The sequence below is a fragment of the Oncorhynchus keta genome, chromosome 4 (genome assembly GCF_023373465.1).
Source record: "Oncorhynchus keta strain PuntledgeMale-10-30-2019 chromosome 4, Oket_V2, whole genome shotgun sequence".
NCBI lineage: Eukaryota > Metazoa > Chordata > Actinopteri > Salmoniformes > Salmonidae > Oncorhynchus > Oncorhynchus keta.
Genome location: NC_068424.1, coordinates 31,515,143 through 31,531,500, shown reverse-complemented (window position 1 = coordinate 31,531,500; position 16,358 = coordinate 31,515,143). Strand labels below are relative to the sequence as shown.

At 44.9% G+C, this 16,358-nt stretch overlaps 1 protein-coding gene across 2 annotated transcripts in view; it reads right to left on the bottom strand.

Moving 5' to 3' along the window:
• Positions 1 to 2,115: 2,115 nt before the first annotated feature.
• LOC118373688 (collectin-12-like) overlaps positions 2,116 to 16,358 on the bottom strand; it is a 64,404-nt gene continuing 50,161 nt past the window's right edge. For both annotated transcript variants that reach the window (XM_035759899.2, XM_035759889.1), the window contains 7 exons: positions 7,436 to 7,522; positions 6,204 to 7,247; positions 3,887 to 4,384; positions 3,633 to 3,769; positions 3,414 to 3,523; positions 3,111 to 3,257; positions 2,116 to 2,952 (listed from right to left, as the gene is read on the bottom strand). In XM_035759899.2, coding sequence (XP_035615792.1) covers positions 2,862 to 2,952; positions 3,111 to 3,257; positions 3,414 to 3,523; positions 3,633 to 3,769; positions 3,887 to 4,384; positions 6,204 to 7,247; positions 7,436 to 7,522 — 2,114 coding nt within the window. In that variant the 3' untranslated portion in view covers positions 2,116 to 2,861. The remainder of the gene's footprint in view (positions 2,953 to 3,110; positions 3,258 to 3,413; positions 3,524 to 3,632; positions 3,770 to 3,886; positions 4,385 to 6,203; positions 7,248 to 7,435; positions 7,523 to 16,358) is intronic.

Here is a 16,358-nt window from a genome sequence, read left to right as displayed (position 1 = left end):
GTACTGTTAAGTACAAAAACGTGGATCCAAGGATGGAATCAACTTCCTAGCATCATAAAGGCAAATGAGACCTCTGGCAAGATCTCCAGCAGGAGAGACGTGCTGTGTTCTCGCCTGACTATGTTACACTGCCAGAACTCGCAGCATCTGGATAGGTGTTCAACCGCCACATCATATGATATAGCTTTACAGATTCCGCGACATGTAGAAATGTAAAGGTAATGTCCAATTGAGCCGACATATGCAGTGTTTACCGTGAATGCGGTCTCCGCTAATGCAGTTGCCTTTACATTTCAATCATGCTGAAAAGCTGAACATCCGCGATGCGGTTTGAATAGAGCCCTAAGTATACTTAACAAAAATATAAACGCAACAGGTAAAGTGTTGGTCCCATGTTTCATGAGCTGAAATAAAAGATCCCAGACATTTTTCATACACACAAAAAGCTTATTTCTCTCAAATTGTGTACACATATGTTTACATCCCTGTTAGTGAGCATTTCTCCAAGATAATCCATCCACCTGGCAGGTGTGGCATATCAAAAAGCTGATTGAACAGCACGATCATTACACAGGTGCACCTTGTGCTGGGAACAATAAAAGACCACTCTAAAATGTGCAGTTTAGTCACACAAGACAATGTCACAGATGTCTCAAGTTTTGAGAGAGCGTGTAATTGGCATGCTGACTACAGGAATGTCCACCAGAGCTGCTGCCAGATAATATAATGTTAATTTCTCCACTACAAACTGCCTCCAATGTTGTTTTAGAGAATTTGACAGTACGTCCAATCGGCCTCACAACCACAGACAATCCCAGGACCTCCACGTGTGGCTTCTTCACCTGCGGGAACGTCGGGGACGGGACGACGGGAGGGGTTGCAGAGGCATATTTCTGTCTGTAACAAAGGCCTTTTGTGGGGAAAAACTAATTCTGATTGGCTGAGCCTGGCTCCCCAGTGGGTGGGCCTTGCTCCCCAGTGGCTGGGCCTATGCCCTCCCAGGCCCACCCACCTCCCGCTTTGGGCTGGATGAGTCAATGTGTAGTTCCTACATGTATAATCTATGATAAGAATTACTGTCTTGCCTCAATTAGCCACAAAATATCTAGTTTGAATGCAACTGTTTTTCTAGAAGCCGTTCTCCCTACATTTTCTAGGGCCAGCCCCCAAGCAATTCGAGTCTATGAGCCAATGAGCTTCAGTCCCTCGCCTTTTGAGTGACAGCTAGCAAGATGCACACATAGTACAGCGAGTGAGAGCAATGATGTGGCGTTAATATCTGCACGTGTGACATGGTACGCAATATTTTTTGGCTCGCAATTTCTTTAGCTCGTGAGAATTACTTTCAGAATTACTGGCTAAAAAGTGACTATCAAAACCAGGGAACATGAATTCCATTTGTGCAGAAAAAATTACTTTAAATTATATATTGTTAGGTATGAGCCAGAGGCAGCGTTCCAGGCTGACTACATTGCCGAGGCCACACAACGCCTGGAAAGTCATATGGTATAGTACTACTTGTTGGTTATCACTGCATTGTCGGAACTAGAAGCACAAGCATTTCGCGACACTCGCATTAACATCTGCTAACCATGTGTATGTGACAAATACAATTTGATTTGATTTGATAGTAATCTGATGCTTGGCTGCACTGTCGATTATTAGTCCCTCGCTCCCTCCAGGATTCTGCTCATTGCACATCTTTTTGAAACGTCAACAATTCCCCGCATACTTGCAAATTTAACAAGTCACTGCACTATTTCCGCATAAAACAGTAAAATCATTGCAATATTATCACATAAAACTAAAACCGACCCATCATCGCAGCACATAAATTGGATTCAATTTCAACCAATCACCGTACATTTACCGCACAATATGGTTCAATCAAGCCACATCTCAACAACCTTTTTCCCTCGTCCCCGCATTTTAGTGACACATTGGAGAACAAACTCATTGCTTATTGGCATGCAAAATGTCAGAATAGCCGCAGCAAAATCAAGCATTTTTGCCCGCAGATATCCCTGCGATATCCCAGAGGGACAGGATGATGTGGCATGCAACCATTAGTTGATGCAATTCAATGTCTGCATTGAAACCAGCCTGGCACATGACCATAGTCACTTGTTATATTGTGGAAATTACAAACTCATACACCATACAGGCCCCATACGCAAATATACAGTACCATACATATAGAAATACTAACATGTAAACTTGTGCAGTCTTGACTTCATAACCAAGCAGACTTTCTGACTGTTATTCTGTGTAAATACTTCATTTATTTAGATGAATGTGTATAATAACATACTTATATATAGCTAGACAGTTCTTGATGTTTGAGAAAGGACATATCGGCGACATTTCTTTGGTTTATTTTGCGCATCATTTTGCACCTCACATAATTATGAAGGAACTAGACGATCAACTGTGAAAGACACTGTGGTGAATCCCATTGGCGCCGTAAAATAATGGTCTACATTGTAAAACCGCAATATGAAAATATACATTCAGATAATCAGTTATAAATGGACTTAACGTCACACAAAAAAACAGCATTTAAAAACAATTAAATGAGACAAATCTATATGAGTCAATTACTTTGGTGATTATTAAAAAAAAAAAAAAAACGATTGATCTTCCCCTCAACACTTGATTGTCATGTTGCTGGAATGCAAATTCTGGAAGTAGTGGTTTGGATTCACTTTGGAGGAGAGCTGAATCTGGCTACCAGTGGGGGAAATCTCAGTGAATGCAGCCACAGTCTCGATTCAGGCTTGTGAAGCTTGTCCCTCGTATCTCTCCACATAGCATGTCCATGCATAGGGTGTCAGATGGCTAGTGTCACTTGTGGGCGGGGCCTAATGATGCTCATCATACCGCCTCTGACTCAACCACGCCTCCTCTGTTTCTTCTTCTTCCACAGAGGGTGCTATAATCCTGGAGTTTTTGCTGCAGAAAACGACATTGCTTGCAGATTACCAAACGCATTTTTGCAAACAAAACAACTATGACTGGAAAAAGAACAAAAAATATACATCTAGAAAAGTTGACGGACAAGACATACAGACACACAAAGAGACAGAGGGATACTGTAGATGGATACTCACGGATACTCCATGGCTTTCTCGCAGATGTAGCTGATGAGATCTTCACAGAAGAAATCATTCCACAGTCCCTCGTGGATGAGGCCAGCGCAGTCCTCTCCTCTCTCGTGCCCATGGCTCCAGTTGTCTGGCTGTCCTGGCTTCCATTGCCTACAGTCACACAGCAGAGGGCGCTCACACACTGAAACCTAACTTGAGACACATGCATGTAACTGCGTCTTCCCCTTTAGTCTTGCATTGATATAATGGGATTATCTCGGCTGTGAAAGACTAGCATCGGCCTTGACACTGAGGTACTATACATACGAGAAGGCAGGTTCGGTTCCATCCAGCCAGCGCCATGCATTCTCCTCCTCCCTGTCTGTCAGACCCATCCAGAAGTATCCCTTTCCAGAGGTCTGCTTTTGCAGCCATTTCTGAGAGAAAACAAGGAAGCATGATGTCAGAAATGTCACTCATTTTATGACTGTTTGAACAGTTGTGCTTTTGATTTTGAAAGGCCTCTATGAGGATGACTCTTCTTACCTGTTCATCGTTATCGTTAATGATCACCATTGACGCAGTCTGGGCATCACAGCTTTTCTTTGCATCGTCAAAGTTGTGCAGCTCTTTGGAGAAGTGATAGCATTTTTCTCTGAAGCCAATCCACTCTTGAGGACAACCTGCAGTGAACGGTTATTGTTATACTATCATAATGAACTAATGTTCTGTCTATCATAGATGGTGTCGACAGAGTGATACAGACATATCGATGGTGTATAAAAACGAATGTGTATCACCTGGGGCTGACACAGTAGGAGCGGGGGCCTCACTCTGCATCGAGAAAGGGACCAAAGGCACCGCTGCTGCTGCTGCAGATCGGGCAGTGAGTCCTGGCAGCCCAGGTGGCCCTGGGGCCCCCATGGGCCCCACTGGTCCCCTGGGTCCCTGTGCCCCAGCCGGCCCCACCTGTCCTCGGTCTCCCGACGGACCTTGTGGCCCCTGAGGACCGGCCTGTCCATCTCTCCCAGGGAGCCCAGCAGTGCCTGGCTCACCATTCGCCCCCGGGGGTCCTGCCCTGCCCCCTGACCCTCGGGAGCCCTTTGAACCTGGGTTCCCCCGTGAGCCTGGCTGACCTTTGAACCCTTGTATTCCTGGTGGTCCTGGAAATCCCTTCTCTCCACGGAGCCCCTGCACCCCAGGCCCACCCGTATCCCCTTTCTCCCCTTTCTGACCGGGCTGACCGGCTCCTCCCTGGGGTCCTTTGTCTCCCCGCGGGCCTCTTGGACCAGGTGGACCTGAAACAAGAAACAATTAAAAAATATATAAACCTGCGTCTGATCAACTGTTCAAATTGTAGTAGAGGAGTGTGAGTGTCACTTTACCCTGCTTTCATGTACATACTGTATCTACCTCAAATCCTCGTACCTCTGCACATTGATCTAGTACTGGAACTCCCCCATATAGCTCCATTCTGTATCATTTATTTTACTCCTCTTGTGTTACTAAACTCAGCAAAAAAAGAAACGTCCCTTTTTCAGGACCCTGTCTTTCAAAGATAATTAAGTAAAAATCCAAATAACTTCACAGATCTTCATTGTAAAGGGTTTAAATACTGTTTCCCATGCTTGTTCAATGAACCATAAACAATTAATGAACATGCACCTGTGGAACGGTCGTTACGACGCTAACAGCTTACAGACGGTAGGCAAGTAAGGTCACAGTTATGAAAACTTAGGACACTAAAGAGGCCTTTCTACTGACTCTGAAAAACACCAAAAGAAAGATGCACAGGGTCCCTGCTCATCTGTGTCAACGTGCCTTAGGCATGCTGCAAGGAGGCATGAGGAATGCCGATGTGACCATGGCAAGAAATTGCAATGTCCGTACTGTGAGACGCATAAGAAAGCGCTACAGGGTGACAGGGCGGACAGCTGATCATCCTCGCAGTGGCAGACCACATGTAACAACACCTGCAAAGGATCGGTATATCTGAACATCACACCTGCGGGACAGGTACAGGATGGCAACTACAACATTTCCCAGAGTTGCACCAGGAACGCACAATCCATCAGTGCTCAGACTGTTCGCAATAGGCTAAGAGAGGCTGGACTGAGGGCTTGTAGGCCTGTTGTAAGGCAGGACCTCACCAGACATCACCGGCAACAACGTTGCCTATGGGCACAAACCCACCGTCGCTGGACCAGACAGGACTGGCAAAAAGTGCTCTTCACTGATGAGTCGCTGTTTTGTCTCACCAGGGGTGATAGTCGGATTCGTGTTTATCGTAAAAGGAATGAGCATTACACCGAGGCCTGTACTCTGGAGCGGGATCGATTTGGAGGTGGAGGGTCCGTCATGGTCTGGGACGGTGTGTCACAGCATCATCTGACTGAGCTTGTTGTCATTGCAGGCAATCTCAATGCTGTGGGTTACAGGGAAGACATCCTCCTCCCTCGTGGTACCCTTCCTGCAGGCTCATCCTGACATGACCCTCCAGCATGACAATGCCACCAGCCATACTACTCGTTCTGTGCGTGATTTCCTGCAAGACAGGAATGTCAGTGTTCTGCTATGGCCAGCGAAGAGCCCAGATCTCAATCCCATTTAGCACGTCTGGGACCTGTTGGATTGGAGGGTGAGGGCTAGGGCCATTCTATTGAGAAATGTCCAGGAACTTGCAGGTGCCTTGGTGGAAGAGTGGGGTAACATCTCACAGCAAGAACTGGCAAATCTGGTGCAGTCCATGAGGAGGAGATGCACTGCAGTACTTAATGCAGCTGGTGGCCACACCAGATACTGACTGTTACTTTTGATTTTGACCTCTTTGTTCAGGGACAAATTATTCAATTTCTGTTAGTCATATGTCTGTGGAACTTGTTCAGTTTATGTCTCAGTTGTAAGTTGCTCTGGATAAGAGCGTCTGCTAAATGACTTAAATGTAAATGTAATGTAAATATGGTTATGTTCATACAAATAAACGCAGTTGACAGTGAGAGGACGTTTCTTTTTTTGCTGAGTTTATTTTATTTTTAAAGGGCTACAAAGCAAGCATTGCACAGTAAAGTCTAAACCAGTTGTATAAGACACATGTAAATGTGATTTCATTTGATTTACCCTGTAGGATGGTGAAGTTGGTGATGAGCTGTGAGTGTTTGCTGTCTACCAGCTTCATCTCCTCCATGATGATGGAGAGGCTGGTGACCTCCTTGTCCAGGCGGGCCACCAGGTCGTCCTGCTGCGACCTCAGTGTGGTGGCGTCCGACCTCACGTCCGTCACAGTGGCATTCAAGTCGGACAGGTAGTCGGAGTGGCGCCCCACTGTCTCAGCGCAGGTGCGCAGCTCGTTGAGGTTCAGGTTGATGGCGCCCAGGAGTTGGGTAGTAAAGCTGATGTTGCCTGTCACACGGTCGATGCTCCCCTCTGACTCGTCCAGGCGTATCTCCAGCTGGTCGAACTTAGAGGAGGTGAGGTTGTCGTGGTCGCGCTGCTGGTCCATGATCTCCCTAAGAGTCTGGTCGTGGTTCTCTGCCAGGCTGGAGGTGTTCTGGAGCTGTCCAGACAGTGAGGCCAGCTGAGATCCCACGTCCTCCAGGGTGTCGTTGTTGGACTTGGCCAGGGCAGAGGCGTTGGAGGCCAGCACCTGGAGGTTCTGCACCTTCTCCTTCAGCCAATCAGCGTCCGACTTCGTCTGCCTGGCCGTCTGCTCCAGGCTCTGGAAGTCGTTTCGGATCTTCTGGATGGCCTGGCTGGTGTCGTCCACAGATCTCTGCAAAGCCGAGATCAGGCCCCTCTGTTGGGCCTGGGTGAGGTTAAGATTCCCGATGCTCAGCAGGGCCTGGCTCTGCTGCCGAACCTGCTCCTGGAGCTCAGTTTGCAGCCGAGCCGTGTCCTCCTGAAGACCCTCCATGGTGACACCGTAGGCCCGCAGGGTGCCATTGACCGACCTCAGCGTGGCCGTGTTGGCATCCAGCAGACCCTGTATGGAGCCCTGGCTGCCCTGCATGTCCAGGCCAGAATCCTGCAGACGACCCAGGGCCGCCCGGTTACTGCTGCTCCTCTCTGCCACCTCAGACAGCTGCCGCTGCAGAGCCCGGATGTTGTTCTTAAAGGCCTGGATCTCTGTGGTAGTGTTCTCCGACTTCTCCCCAGTCTGGTCATCTGGGGACATGGTGTGAAAGAAATGATTACATAATGGTTGGTGTGGTTACACTTTCAATCAAAGATTAAAGAGAGTTCAATCAAAGACTTCAGTAAAAACAGTAACTCTTAACTGTTATTGTTCAACATAATGCACATGCTTAAGTTACAAAGGATTATGCATGGGCCTAGGTAGTGGGGAAACTCACCTAGCTTTTTCAAGTCTGTTTCCACAGCAATGATCTTCCCCCCATAGCTCTCGATACCTTCGGACACATTGTCAACCTTTTGCACCACTGCAACACAAACAACACAACACAGTTCAGGGTTAGCTCTTCAGCACAGTGGTGGGCTCCATACAATATTACGAGTCTGAGAAGGATGGGCAGAATAGCCTGCAATCACAGACACCATGTCTAAAAGGGATCAGAAAGAATGATTATGAAACCTCACTCAGACACAATATATAAGATGTCTATATGTCTGGTGGGTATGTCATAATGGTCGCCTCAAGCAATCACAAGCTTTAGGATTAGGAAATGGTCATGTAATACACAATAATGTCTCAATGACTGGGTGTGTCCATGAAGACTGAGCATGAGACACTGAAGACACTGGCAAATGAGCGCAGAGTGGGTGGGTGGTCAGAGGGATTAGGGTCTGGAGAGGAGGGGGGATAGGACAAAGACACTGGAGGGACCCTGGGGGACAGGAAGCAACCTGAGGGGGGTCCTCAGTAAACAGGGGGATCAAAGGCTACCCTAAGGAGACAGACGCTGTGTCAGGGAGGGTCTTTACTCCCCCACAGGCGACAGGACCCTTCATTTCCTCTGGAATGTGTCTGAGATTCCATGGAATCACCCCACCACCACCACTTCCACAGGCTAGGGAGCCATCTCTAACCAGCTAACTGGAGACCACAGGGGTTACAACTAAGGGAGCACGATATATCGGTACGCATATCAGAATCGGCCGATATTAGCTAAAATGACAACATCGGCATCTAGTTTAATGCCAATGTGCAAAACCGATGTCAAAGCTGACGTGCATACCTATGTAACATAGGTAGATGACGTAATGACGCCACAAAGAATACAGCGCTACACGTGCAACACAGCATTCCTAACCTAGCCCACAATGTCTGCTGTGTGGATCTATGTTGAAGATTCAAAGGAAGATAACAAAAAGGCCATCTGCAACGTTTGTGCTGCTATTATTTCCCGAGGAAGGGAGAGAGAGTGAAATCTTTCAATACCACAAACCTAATTACTCACTTGAAAGTGCATCACCCCCAGACGTTCAGCGACTACTTAAAACAAAATCTGAAAAAATCTAAGCGCACACAACTAAACAAGTTCAAGTCGAGCAGTCACGTGAGAGTAAGAACATTTCAGCGAGACAACTCAAAGGCGAAATCCATTAACGCCAAGATAATGGAATTCATTGCTCTGGACAATTAATCCAATTAATCTCTCTCATGGATGATGCTGGCTTTCGTCCGACTGGTCGAGCACCTCAAGAACCGATAAGCACTAACAAGTAGATGCTATTTTTCAGATGTTGCCCTACCGGAGTTACAAAGTATTGTTGAAATGCACTTCCATGAGCTACTTGCTATGGGCTTCGCGACTGACATTTGGACCAGTGATGTCAACCCCATGAGCATGCAGAGTCTGACAGCACAGTGGGTTGACAATGATTTCGTACTGAGGAAAGCATTATTGCATGCTCAAGAATGTGCTGGTTCTCATACTGCTGCTGCCATTTGAGAACATGTTTGAAACTTGTAAACATGAACACACTCCTAGCTCCATTCGAAACAACTGACTCGAGAAATAAGCTCATCAACTGCGTCTGCAGCAGACGTGATACCCTCTGTCAAGGTATTGAAACGCCTGATCAACAAAATTGCTGACACCAGACCGTATGGTTAAAACTTGCAAAAGTACTCTACTAGAGGCTGTGAACAAGCGATTCAGTGGCATTCTCTCTGAGCCTCTTTACTGTGTTGCCACCCTGCTCGATGCTAGGTACAAGGATCAAACTGAGGAATAGACAGATAAAGAGGAGGCAATCAATAAGGTGAGTCCAGGTGAGTCCAATGAAGCACTGATGCGTGTAACAATGGTGACAGGTGTGCTTAATGATGAGCAGCCTGGCACCCTCGAGCGCCAGAGAGGGGGAACGGGAGCAGGCGTGACAGAGCTGAAACTTCACTGCTTGATATGTATGATGAAATCCTGGTTTAGAATGAAAAGACTGAACAAGTTATTAAAAGAGCACAGCAAGTAAGTGAAATAAATAGGTTTTGATTATGTTTTACTGTGTGTGTGTGTGTGTGTGTGTGTGTGTGTGTGTGTGTGTGTGTGTGCGTGTGCGTGTGTGTGTGTTTCAACGATTTAACTGTTCTAGAATACATAAAAGGCCGCAAAATTTCATATCGGTTATCGGTATCAGGTTTTTTGGCAAGGAAAATATTGAATATCGGCCAAAAATGTCATATAGGTGCATCCATAGTTACAACCAGTGAAAACTATAACCTAGCTATTATTTCTATCCTCCACTCAAGAAAACAGGTAAAGACCAACTAACTAATCAAGCTCAAAGACCCCACCAAGCTCAACCCATAAATGGATATCATCATTCACTTTATTCTAGACCACCAAGGGTCATCATAAAGATCATAAAGACACAAGAGGAGAAGAAGCACAAGCACCTCAATTCCTCCTTCTGACTGAGATAGATCCCACTGTTCTGACTGAGTGCGTTCATCTGGGCAAGCTGTACAGATGTAGCATCTTAATTTGAGCCAGTTTGCTACAGCAGGAAATTAATCCAGCAGCAACAGGAAATGTGAATGATTATGTGGATTATAATTAATGGACATTTTATAGGGGTTGATCAATTTTTCTTAAAGGAAAATCAAGTCTGAAGTGTCAAAGTGTAAATTACAAACATCGGGAGACTTTTTAAACCTCAAATGCGCTCTTTGGAAATGGGGATGGATACAAAAGTTATGGAGTATGCACTGCAGGTAGGCATATGTGAATTGTGAATAGTGCAAAAGCATGTCAGCAAAAGCCTCACGAGTATACCTTTTAGAAAACATTTGATGGATAGGTTGCTTGGCAAATGCGTGTCAGGATTAGAAAGAATCCGGACACATTGCTGTTTAACCAGCGTTCATTATAATAAGGTAAGGGTAGGCTACAAGGGCTTGTTCTTGAATTAAAACTAAAATGGAAAACAAGCAATTGTTACAAGGAAATAACAAATGTTTCTAAATAGGTCGAAAACAAGTGTGTGTTTGACAATTGTGCTGGCTTAACACCAGCCAAAAATAGAGCCCTATAAATGTAACATTTCCTGCATGGCACATTTTCCAATCTTAAGAGGCTTCCTTTTTATAAATTACTACAGTAAGTGCCTATTAAGTGCCAAATAAAGTAACATGTTTGACCATAACAGGGTTGTCGATTTCATCTTAAATCAGCCATAAATCAGGGGAAATGGAAGCTTGTTGTTCAAACATTTCTAGCCTGTCGATCTATGGGTAACAGGGTTGACCCGTTACGCTCAACCCGCTCAGTTCTCCAACACAAAACACCACAAAATGGTCAAAAAGAGTAGAACCAGCTCACCTGCTTTTACACTATGATTTGACTATTAGATGTTCAATGTTTCTTTTGCAAAAAAAATATTTGAAAAGGAATAGTTCCACCATATTAAAACGACAGTTCAGTTCACATAACAGCCCACTGGCCACAGACGTCAGTTCAACATGTATTCCACATTGGTTCAACGTAATTTCATTGAGACAACATAGATTCAACCAGTGTGTGCCACGTGGGAGGGTCGACCTTAAAAATGAGGGAGAGTTTTTGTTTTACTTTAAAATGAATCACTAATCACATGAAGTAAATTATCCATCTTCAGAAATAACTAGGGTTTTACACGGATGGTAAAAACTTTGAGAACTGTTGGGGTTAAGTGGGTTAAAATCTTCCTGGAAATCACAGAGGGTGCACAGAGGGGCATGTCAAAATGCTAATTTATTGGATTTTCCACGTGGTCTATATTAAAGGGCGCTCGATTGAATATAACCAGCTTTTAAAATTCTATATTAGTACACAATTTCTACTTAGAATATCAAAGGGAAGCAAAAGGCACTCATTTCACGGATCATCCCAATTAAGGAAGAAGTAAAGTGATGATAGAACATCTAACTAACAATGACAGAGAGGACGGAAGGCAACAGCTTGGAAATGAGAGATGAGAGACAGAGAAACAACAATGTGTCATTCTTCAAACCCGCCAAGAACGTGTGTACTTTCCTCATTGTCAACAAATGCCTTGCGGAAATAGAAACCCAGAAGTTCAGGCATGCTTTTAATGACTTGCATGTGTTCGTCTGTAATTGTGCTAAGCTAAAATGGGAGTAGACTGAATCAATTGATTCATGCCATATTCACATGCATGCATAACATGGAAATCAGCCCAAAAGTAGCCTATAATTACATTTTCCCATTTAGATGGAATTTATTTCAGGTGAGTGTCTTATCAAGAGTGCTGTGGTGTTAGAAGCACTCCTACCTGATAGTGTTGACTGTGGCCCATATTCACAAAGCGTCTCAGAGTAGGAGTGCTGATCTAGGATCAGGTCCCTCCCCCTTCTTAATCATTAAGATTTAAGGCAAAGATCATCCTAGATCAGCACTCCTACTCTGAGTCGCTTTCTGGATATGGGCCTGGTATGGGTAGTGTCATAGACATGTAGTAGTGTTTGTGAAACTCAGAAGTAATTGCTTTCGCATGTTTGAGAAAGTGTTTACTACCTAAACTCTCTGAACGTATAATCCTCCCAGGATCCCACTCTTTCCATTGCAGGAAACAAGAGATCAAAACAACATTCCCAACCATTCTTAGAAATGTCTCCAGAATTGGAACATAGAGAAGTCATAAAATTATTATGGAAAATGGCTTCATACAGAGTAGACATCCTAATATTTTGGGGAAATCAAGTTGCCTGAATATGGAATATCAAATGCCACTCGGGATGTAGCCTTCTCAGCCTGGTGGACGGATGTACACTACCGGTCAAAGGTTTGGACACGCCTACTCATTCAAGGGTTTTTCTTTATTTTTACTATTTTCTAAATTGTAGAATTATAGTGAAGACATCAAAACTATGAAATAACACATATGGAATCATGTAGTAACCAAAAAAGTTGTAAAAGATGGCGCCCGGAGGAGATGGCTGCTGTTTTACGGGCTCCTTACCAATTCTGCTATTGTGTGTGTTTTTTTTCACGTTATTTGTAACTTATTTTGTACATAATGTTTCTGCCACTGTCTCTTATGACCGAAAAAAGCTTCTGGATATCAGGACAGCGATTACTCACCTCGTACTGGACAAAGACTTTTTCTTTGACGCGAAGGATTTACTTCAGACACCCAACAAGGCCCAAATCCCCATCATTCGCATGAAGAAGATACAGAGATATTGTGGACGTAGGTCTGGGTGCCTTGTAAGGATCCGACGGTGAGTGAGTAATCCCCCTTGGATAATAAAATGGATGAGCTCTGATAAGACTACCATCGGGACATTAAAAACTGTAATATCTTATGTTTCACCGAGTCGTGACTGGACATGGATAACTTACAACATACGACATGGATAACATACAACTGTCTGGGTGTTTCGGTCCATCGGCAAGATAGAACAGCTGTCTCCAGTAAGACAAGGGGTGGCGGTCTGTGTCTATTTCTCTCAAGGTTTTGCTCGCCTGAGGTAGAGTATCACATGATAAGCTATAGACCAAGAGAGTTTTCATCTATATTTTTCGTAGCTGTCTATTTACCACCACAAACCGACGCTGGCACTAAGGCGGCACTCAACGAGCTGTATAAAGCCATAAGCAAACAAGATAATGCTCATCCAGAGGTGGCGCTCCTAGTGGCATGGGACTTTAATGCAGGGAAACTTAAATCCGTTTTACCTCATTTCTACCAGCATGTTACATGTGCAACCAGAGGGGAAAAACACTCTAGACCACCTTTACACTACACACAGAGACACTTACAAAGCTCTTCCTCGCCCTCCATTTGGCAAATCTGACTATAACTCAATCGTCCTGATTCCTGCTGACGAGCAAAAATGAAAGCACGAAGTACCAGTTACTCGCTTAATGAGGAAGTGGTCAGATGACGCAGATGTTAAGCTACAGGACTGTTTTGCTAGCATAGACTGGAATCTGTTCCGGGATTCTTACAATGGCATTGAGGAATACACCACATCCGTCATTGGCTTCATCAAAAAGTGCATCGATGGCGTCGTCCCCACAGTGACCACACGTACATACTCCAACCAGAAGTCATGGATTACAGGCAACATCAGCACTGAGCTAAAGGGTAGAGCTGCCGCTTTCATGGAGTGGGACTCTAACCTGAACGCTTATAAGAAATCCCGCTATGCCCTCCGATGAACCATCAAAGCAGTCAATACAGGACTAAGATTGAATAGTACTACACCGGCTCCACGCTCATCGGATGTGGCAGGGCTGGCCAACTATTACGGACTACAAAGGGAAGCACAGCTGTGAGCTGCCCTGTGACACTAGCCTACCAGACAAGCTAAATAACTTCTATGCTCGCTTCGAGGCAAGCAACACTGAAGCATGCATGAGAGCATCAGCTCTTCCAGAAGACTGTGTGATCACGCTCTCCATAGCCAATGTGAGTAAGACCTTTAAACAGGTCAACATTCACAAGGCCGCAGGGCTAAACAAATTACCAGGATGTGTACTCTGAGCATGCGCTGACACACTGGCAAGTATCTTCACTGACATTTTCAACCTGTCCCTGACCGAGTCTGTAATACCAACATGTTTCAAGCAGACCACCATAGTCCCTGTGCCCAAGAACACCAATTTAACCTGCATATATTACTACTGACCCGTAGCACTCACGTCTGTAGCCATGAAGTGCTTTGAAAGGCTGGTCATGGCTCACATCAACACCATTATCCCAGAAACCCTAGACCCACTTCAATTTACATTCCGCCCCAACAGATCCACAAATGATGCAATCTCTATTGCACTCAAAACTGCCCTTTCCCACCTGGACAATAGGAACACCTATGTGAGAATGCTATTCATTGACAACAGTTCAGTGTTCAACACCATGGTGCCCTCAAAGTTCACCCCTGAGCTAAGGACCCTGGGACTAAACACCTCCCTTTTCAACTGGATCCTGGACTTCCTGATGAGCCGGCCCCAGATGGTAAGGGTAGGTAACAACACATCTGCCACGATGATCCTCAACATGGGGGCCCCCATGACTGCATGGCCGAGTACGACTCCAAAAGTATGACTCCAACACCATCATTAAGTTTGCTGACGACACAACAGCCTGATTACCGACAAAGAGACAGACTATAGGGAGGAGGTCAGAGTCCTGGCAGTGTGGTGCCAGGATAAGAACCTCTCCCTCAACGTGATCAAGACAAAAGAGATGATGGTGGACTACAGGAAAAGGAGGACCGAGCACGCCCCCCTTCTCGTCAACAAGGCTGTAGTGGAGCAGTTCGAGAGCCACAAGTTCCTTGGTGTCCACATCACCAACAAACTTTCATGCAGTGCTTCTACACCTGCATTGCTTGCTGTTTGGGGTTTTAGGCTGGGTTTCTGTACAGCACTTTGAGATATCAGCTGATGTACGAAGGGCTATATAAATCCATTTGATTTTGATTTGATTTGATGTTCCAAACACACCAAGACAGTCGTGAAGAGGGCACAACAATGCCAATTCTCTATCAGGAGACTGAAAAGATTTGGAATCGGTCCTCAGATCCTCAAAAAGTTCTACAGCTGCACTGGTCGTATCACCGCCTGGTATGGCAACTGCTCGGCCTCCGACCGCAAGGCACTACAGAAGGTTGTGCGTACGGCCCAGTACATCACTGGGGCCAAGCTTCTTGCCATCCAGGACCTCTATACCAGGCGGTGTCAGAGGAATTTGTGGAATTTCTTTCCTTCTTAATGCGTTTGAGCCAATCAGTTGTGTTGTGACAAGTTATGGGTGGTATACAGACGATAGCCCTATTTGTTAAAAGACCAAGTCCATATTATGGCAAGAACAGCTCAAATAAGCAAAGAAAAACGACAGCCCAACATTCCTATAAGACATGAAGGTAAGTCAATTTGGAAAATTTCAAAAGCTTTGAAAGTGCAGTCACAAAAACCATCAAGCTCTATGATGAAACTGGCTCACATGAGGACCGCCACAGGAAAGAAAGACCCTGAGTTTCCTTTGCTGTCGTGGATAAGTTCATCAGAGTTACCAGCCTCAGAAATTGCAGCCCAAATAAATACTTCACAGAGGTCAAGTAACAGACACCTTTTAACATCAACTGTTCAGAGAAGACTGCATGAATCAGGCCTTCATGGTCGAATTGCTGCAAAGAAACGACTACTAATGGACACCAATAATATGAAGAGACGTGCTTGGGCCAAGAAACACAAGCAATTGACAATAGACTGGTGGACATTTGTCTTTCGGTCTGATGAGTCCAAATTTGAGATTTTTGGTTCCAACCGCCGTGTCTTTGTGAGACACTGAGTAGGGGAACGGATGATCTCCGCATGTGTAGTTCCCAACGTGAAGTACGGAGGAGGTATGATGATGTGGGGGTCCTTTGCTGGTGACAGTCTGTGATTTATTTAGAATTCAAGGCACACTTAAACAACTTCTTTGGGATCGGTGTCCCGTCCACAGGACGGTTAAGCTAATGTAGGCTAATTCGATTAGCATGAAAAAGTTATTAATAAACAAATTAGACACATTTGAGCAGTCTTGAGACAAAATGTTGAACAGAAATGCAATGGTTCATTGGATCAGTCTAAAACTTTGCACATACACTGCTGCCATCTAGTGGCCAAAATTGCACCTGGGCTGGAATAATACATTATGGCCTTTCTCTTGCATTTCAAAGATGATGGTAAAACATAATTTCAAAAGAACGTTTTTTTTTTCTTTGTATGATTTTTTACCAGATCTATTGTGTTATATTTTCCTACATTCTTTCACATTTCCACAAACTTCAAAGTGTTCCCTTTCAAATGGTACCAAGAA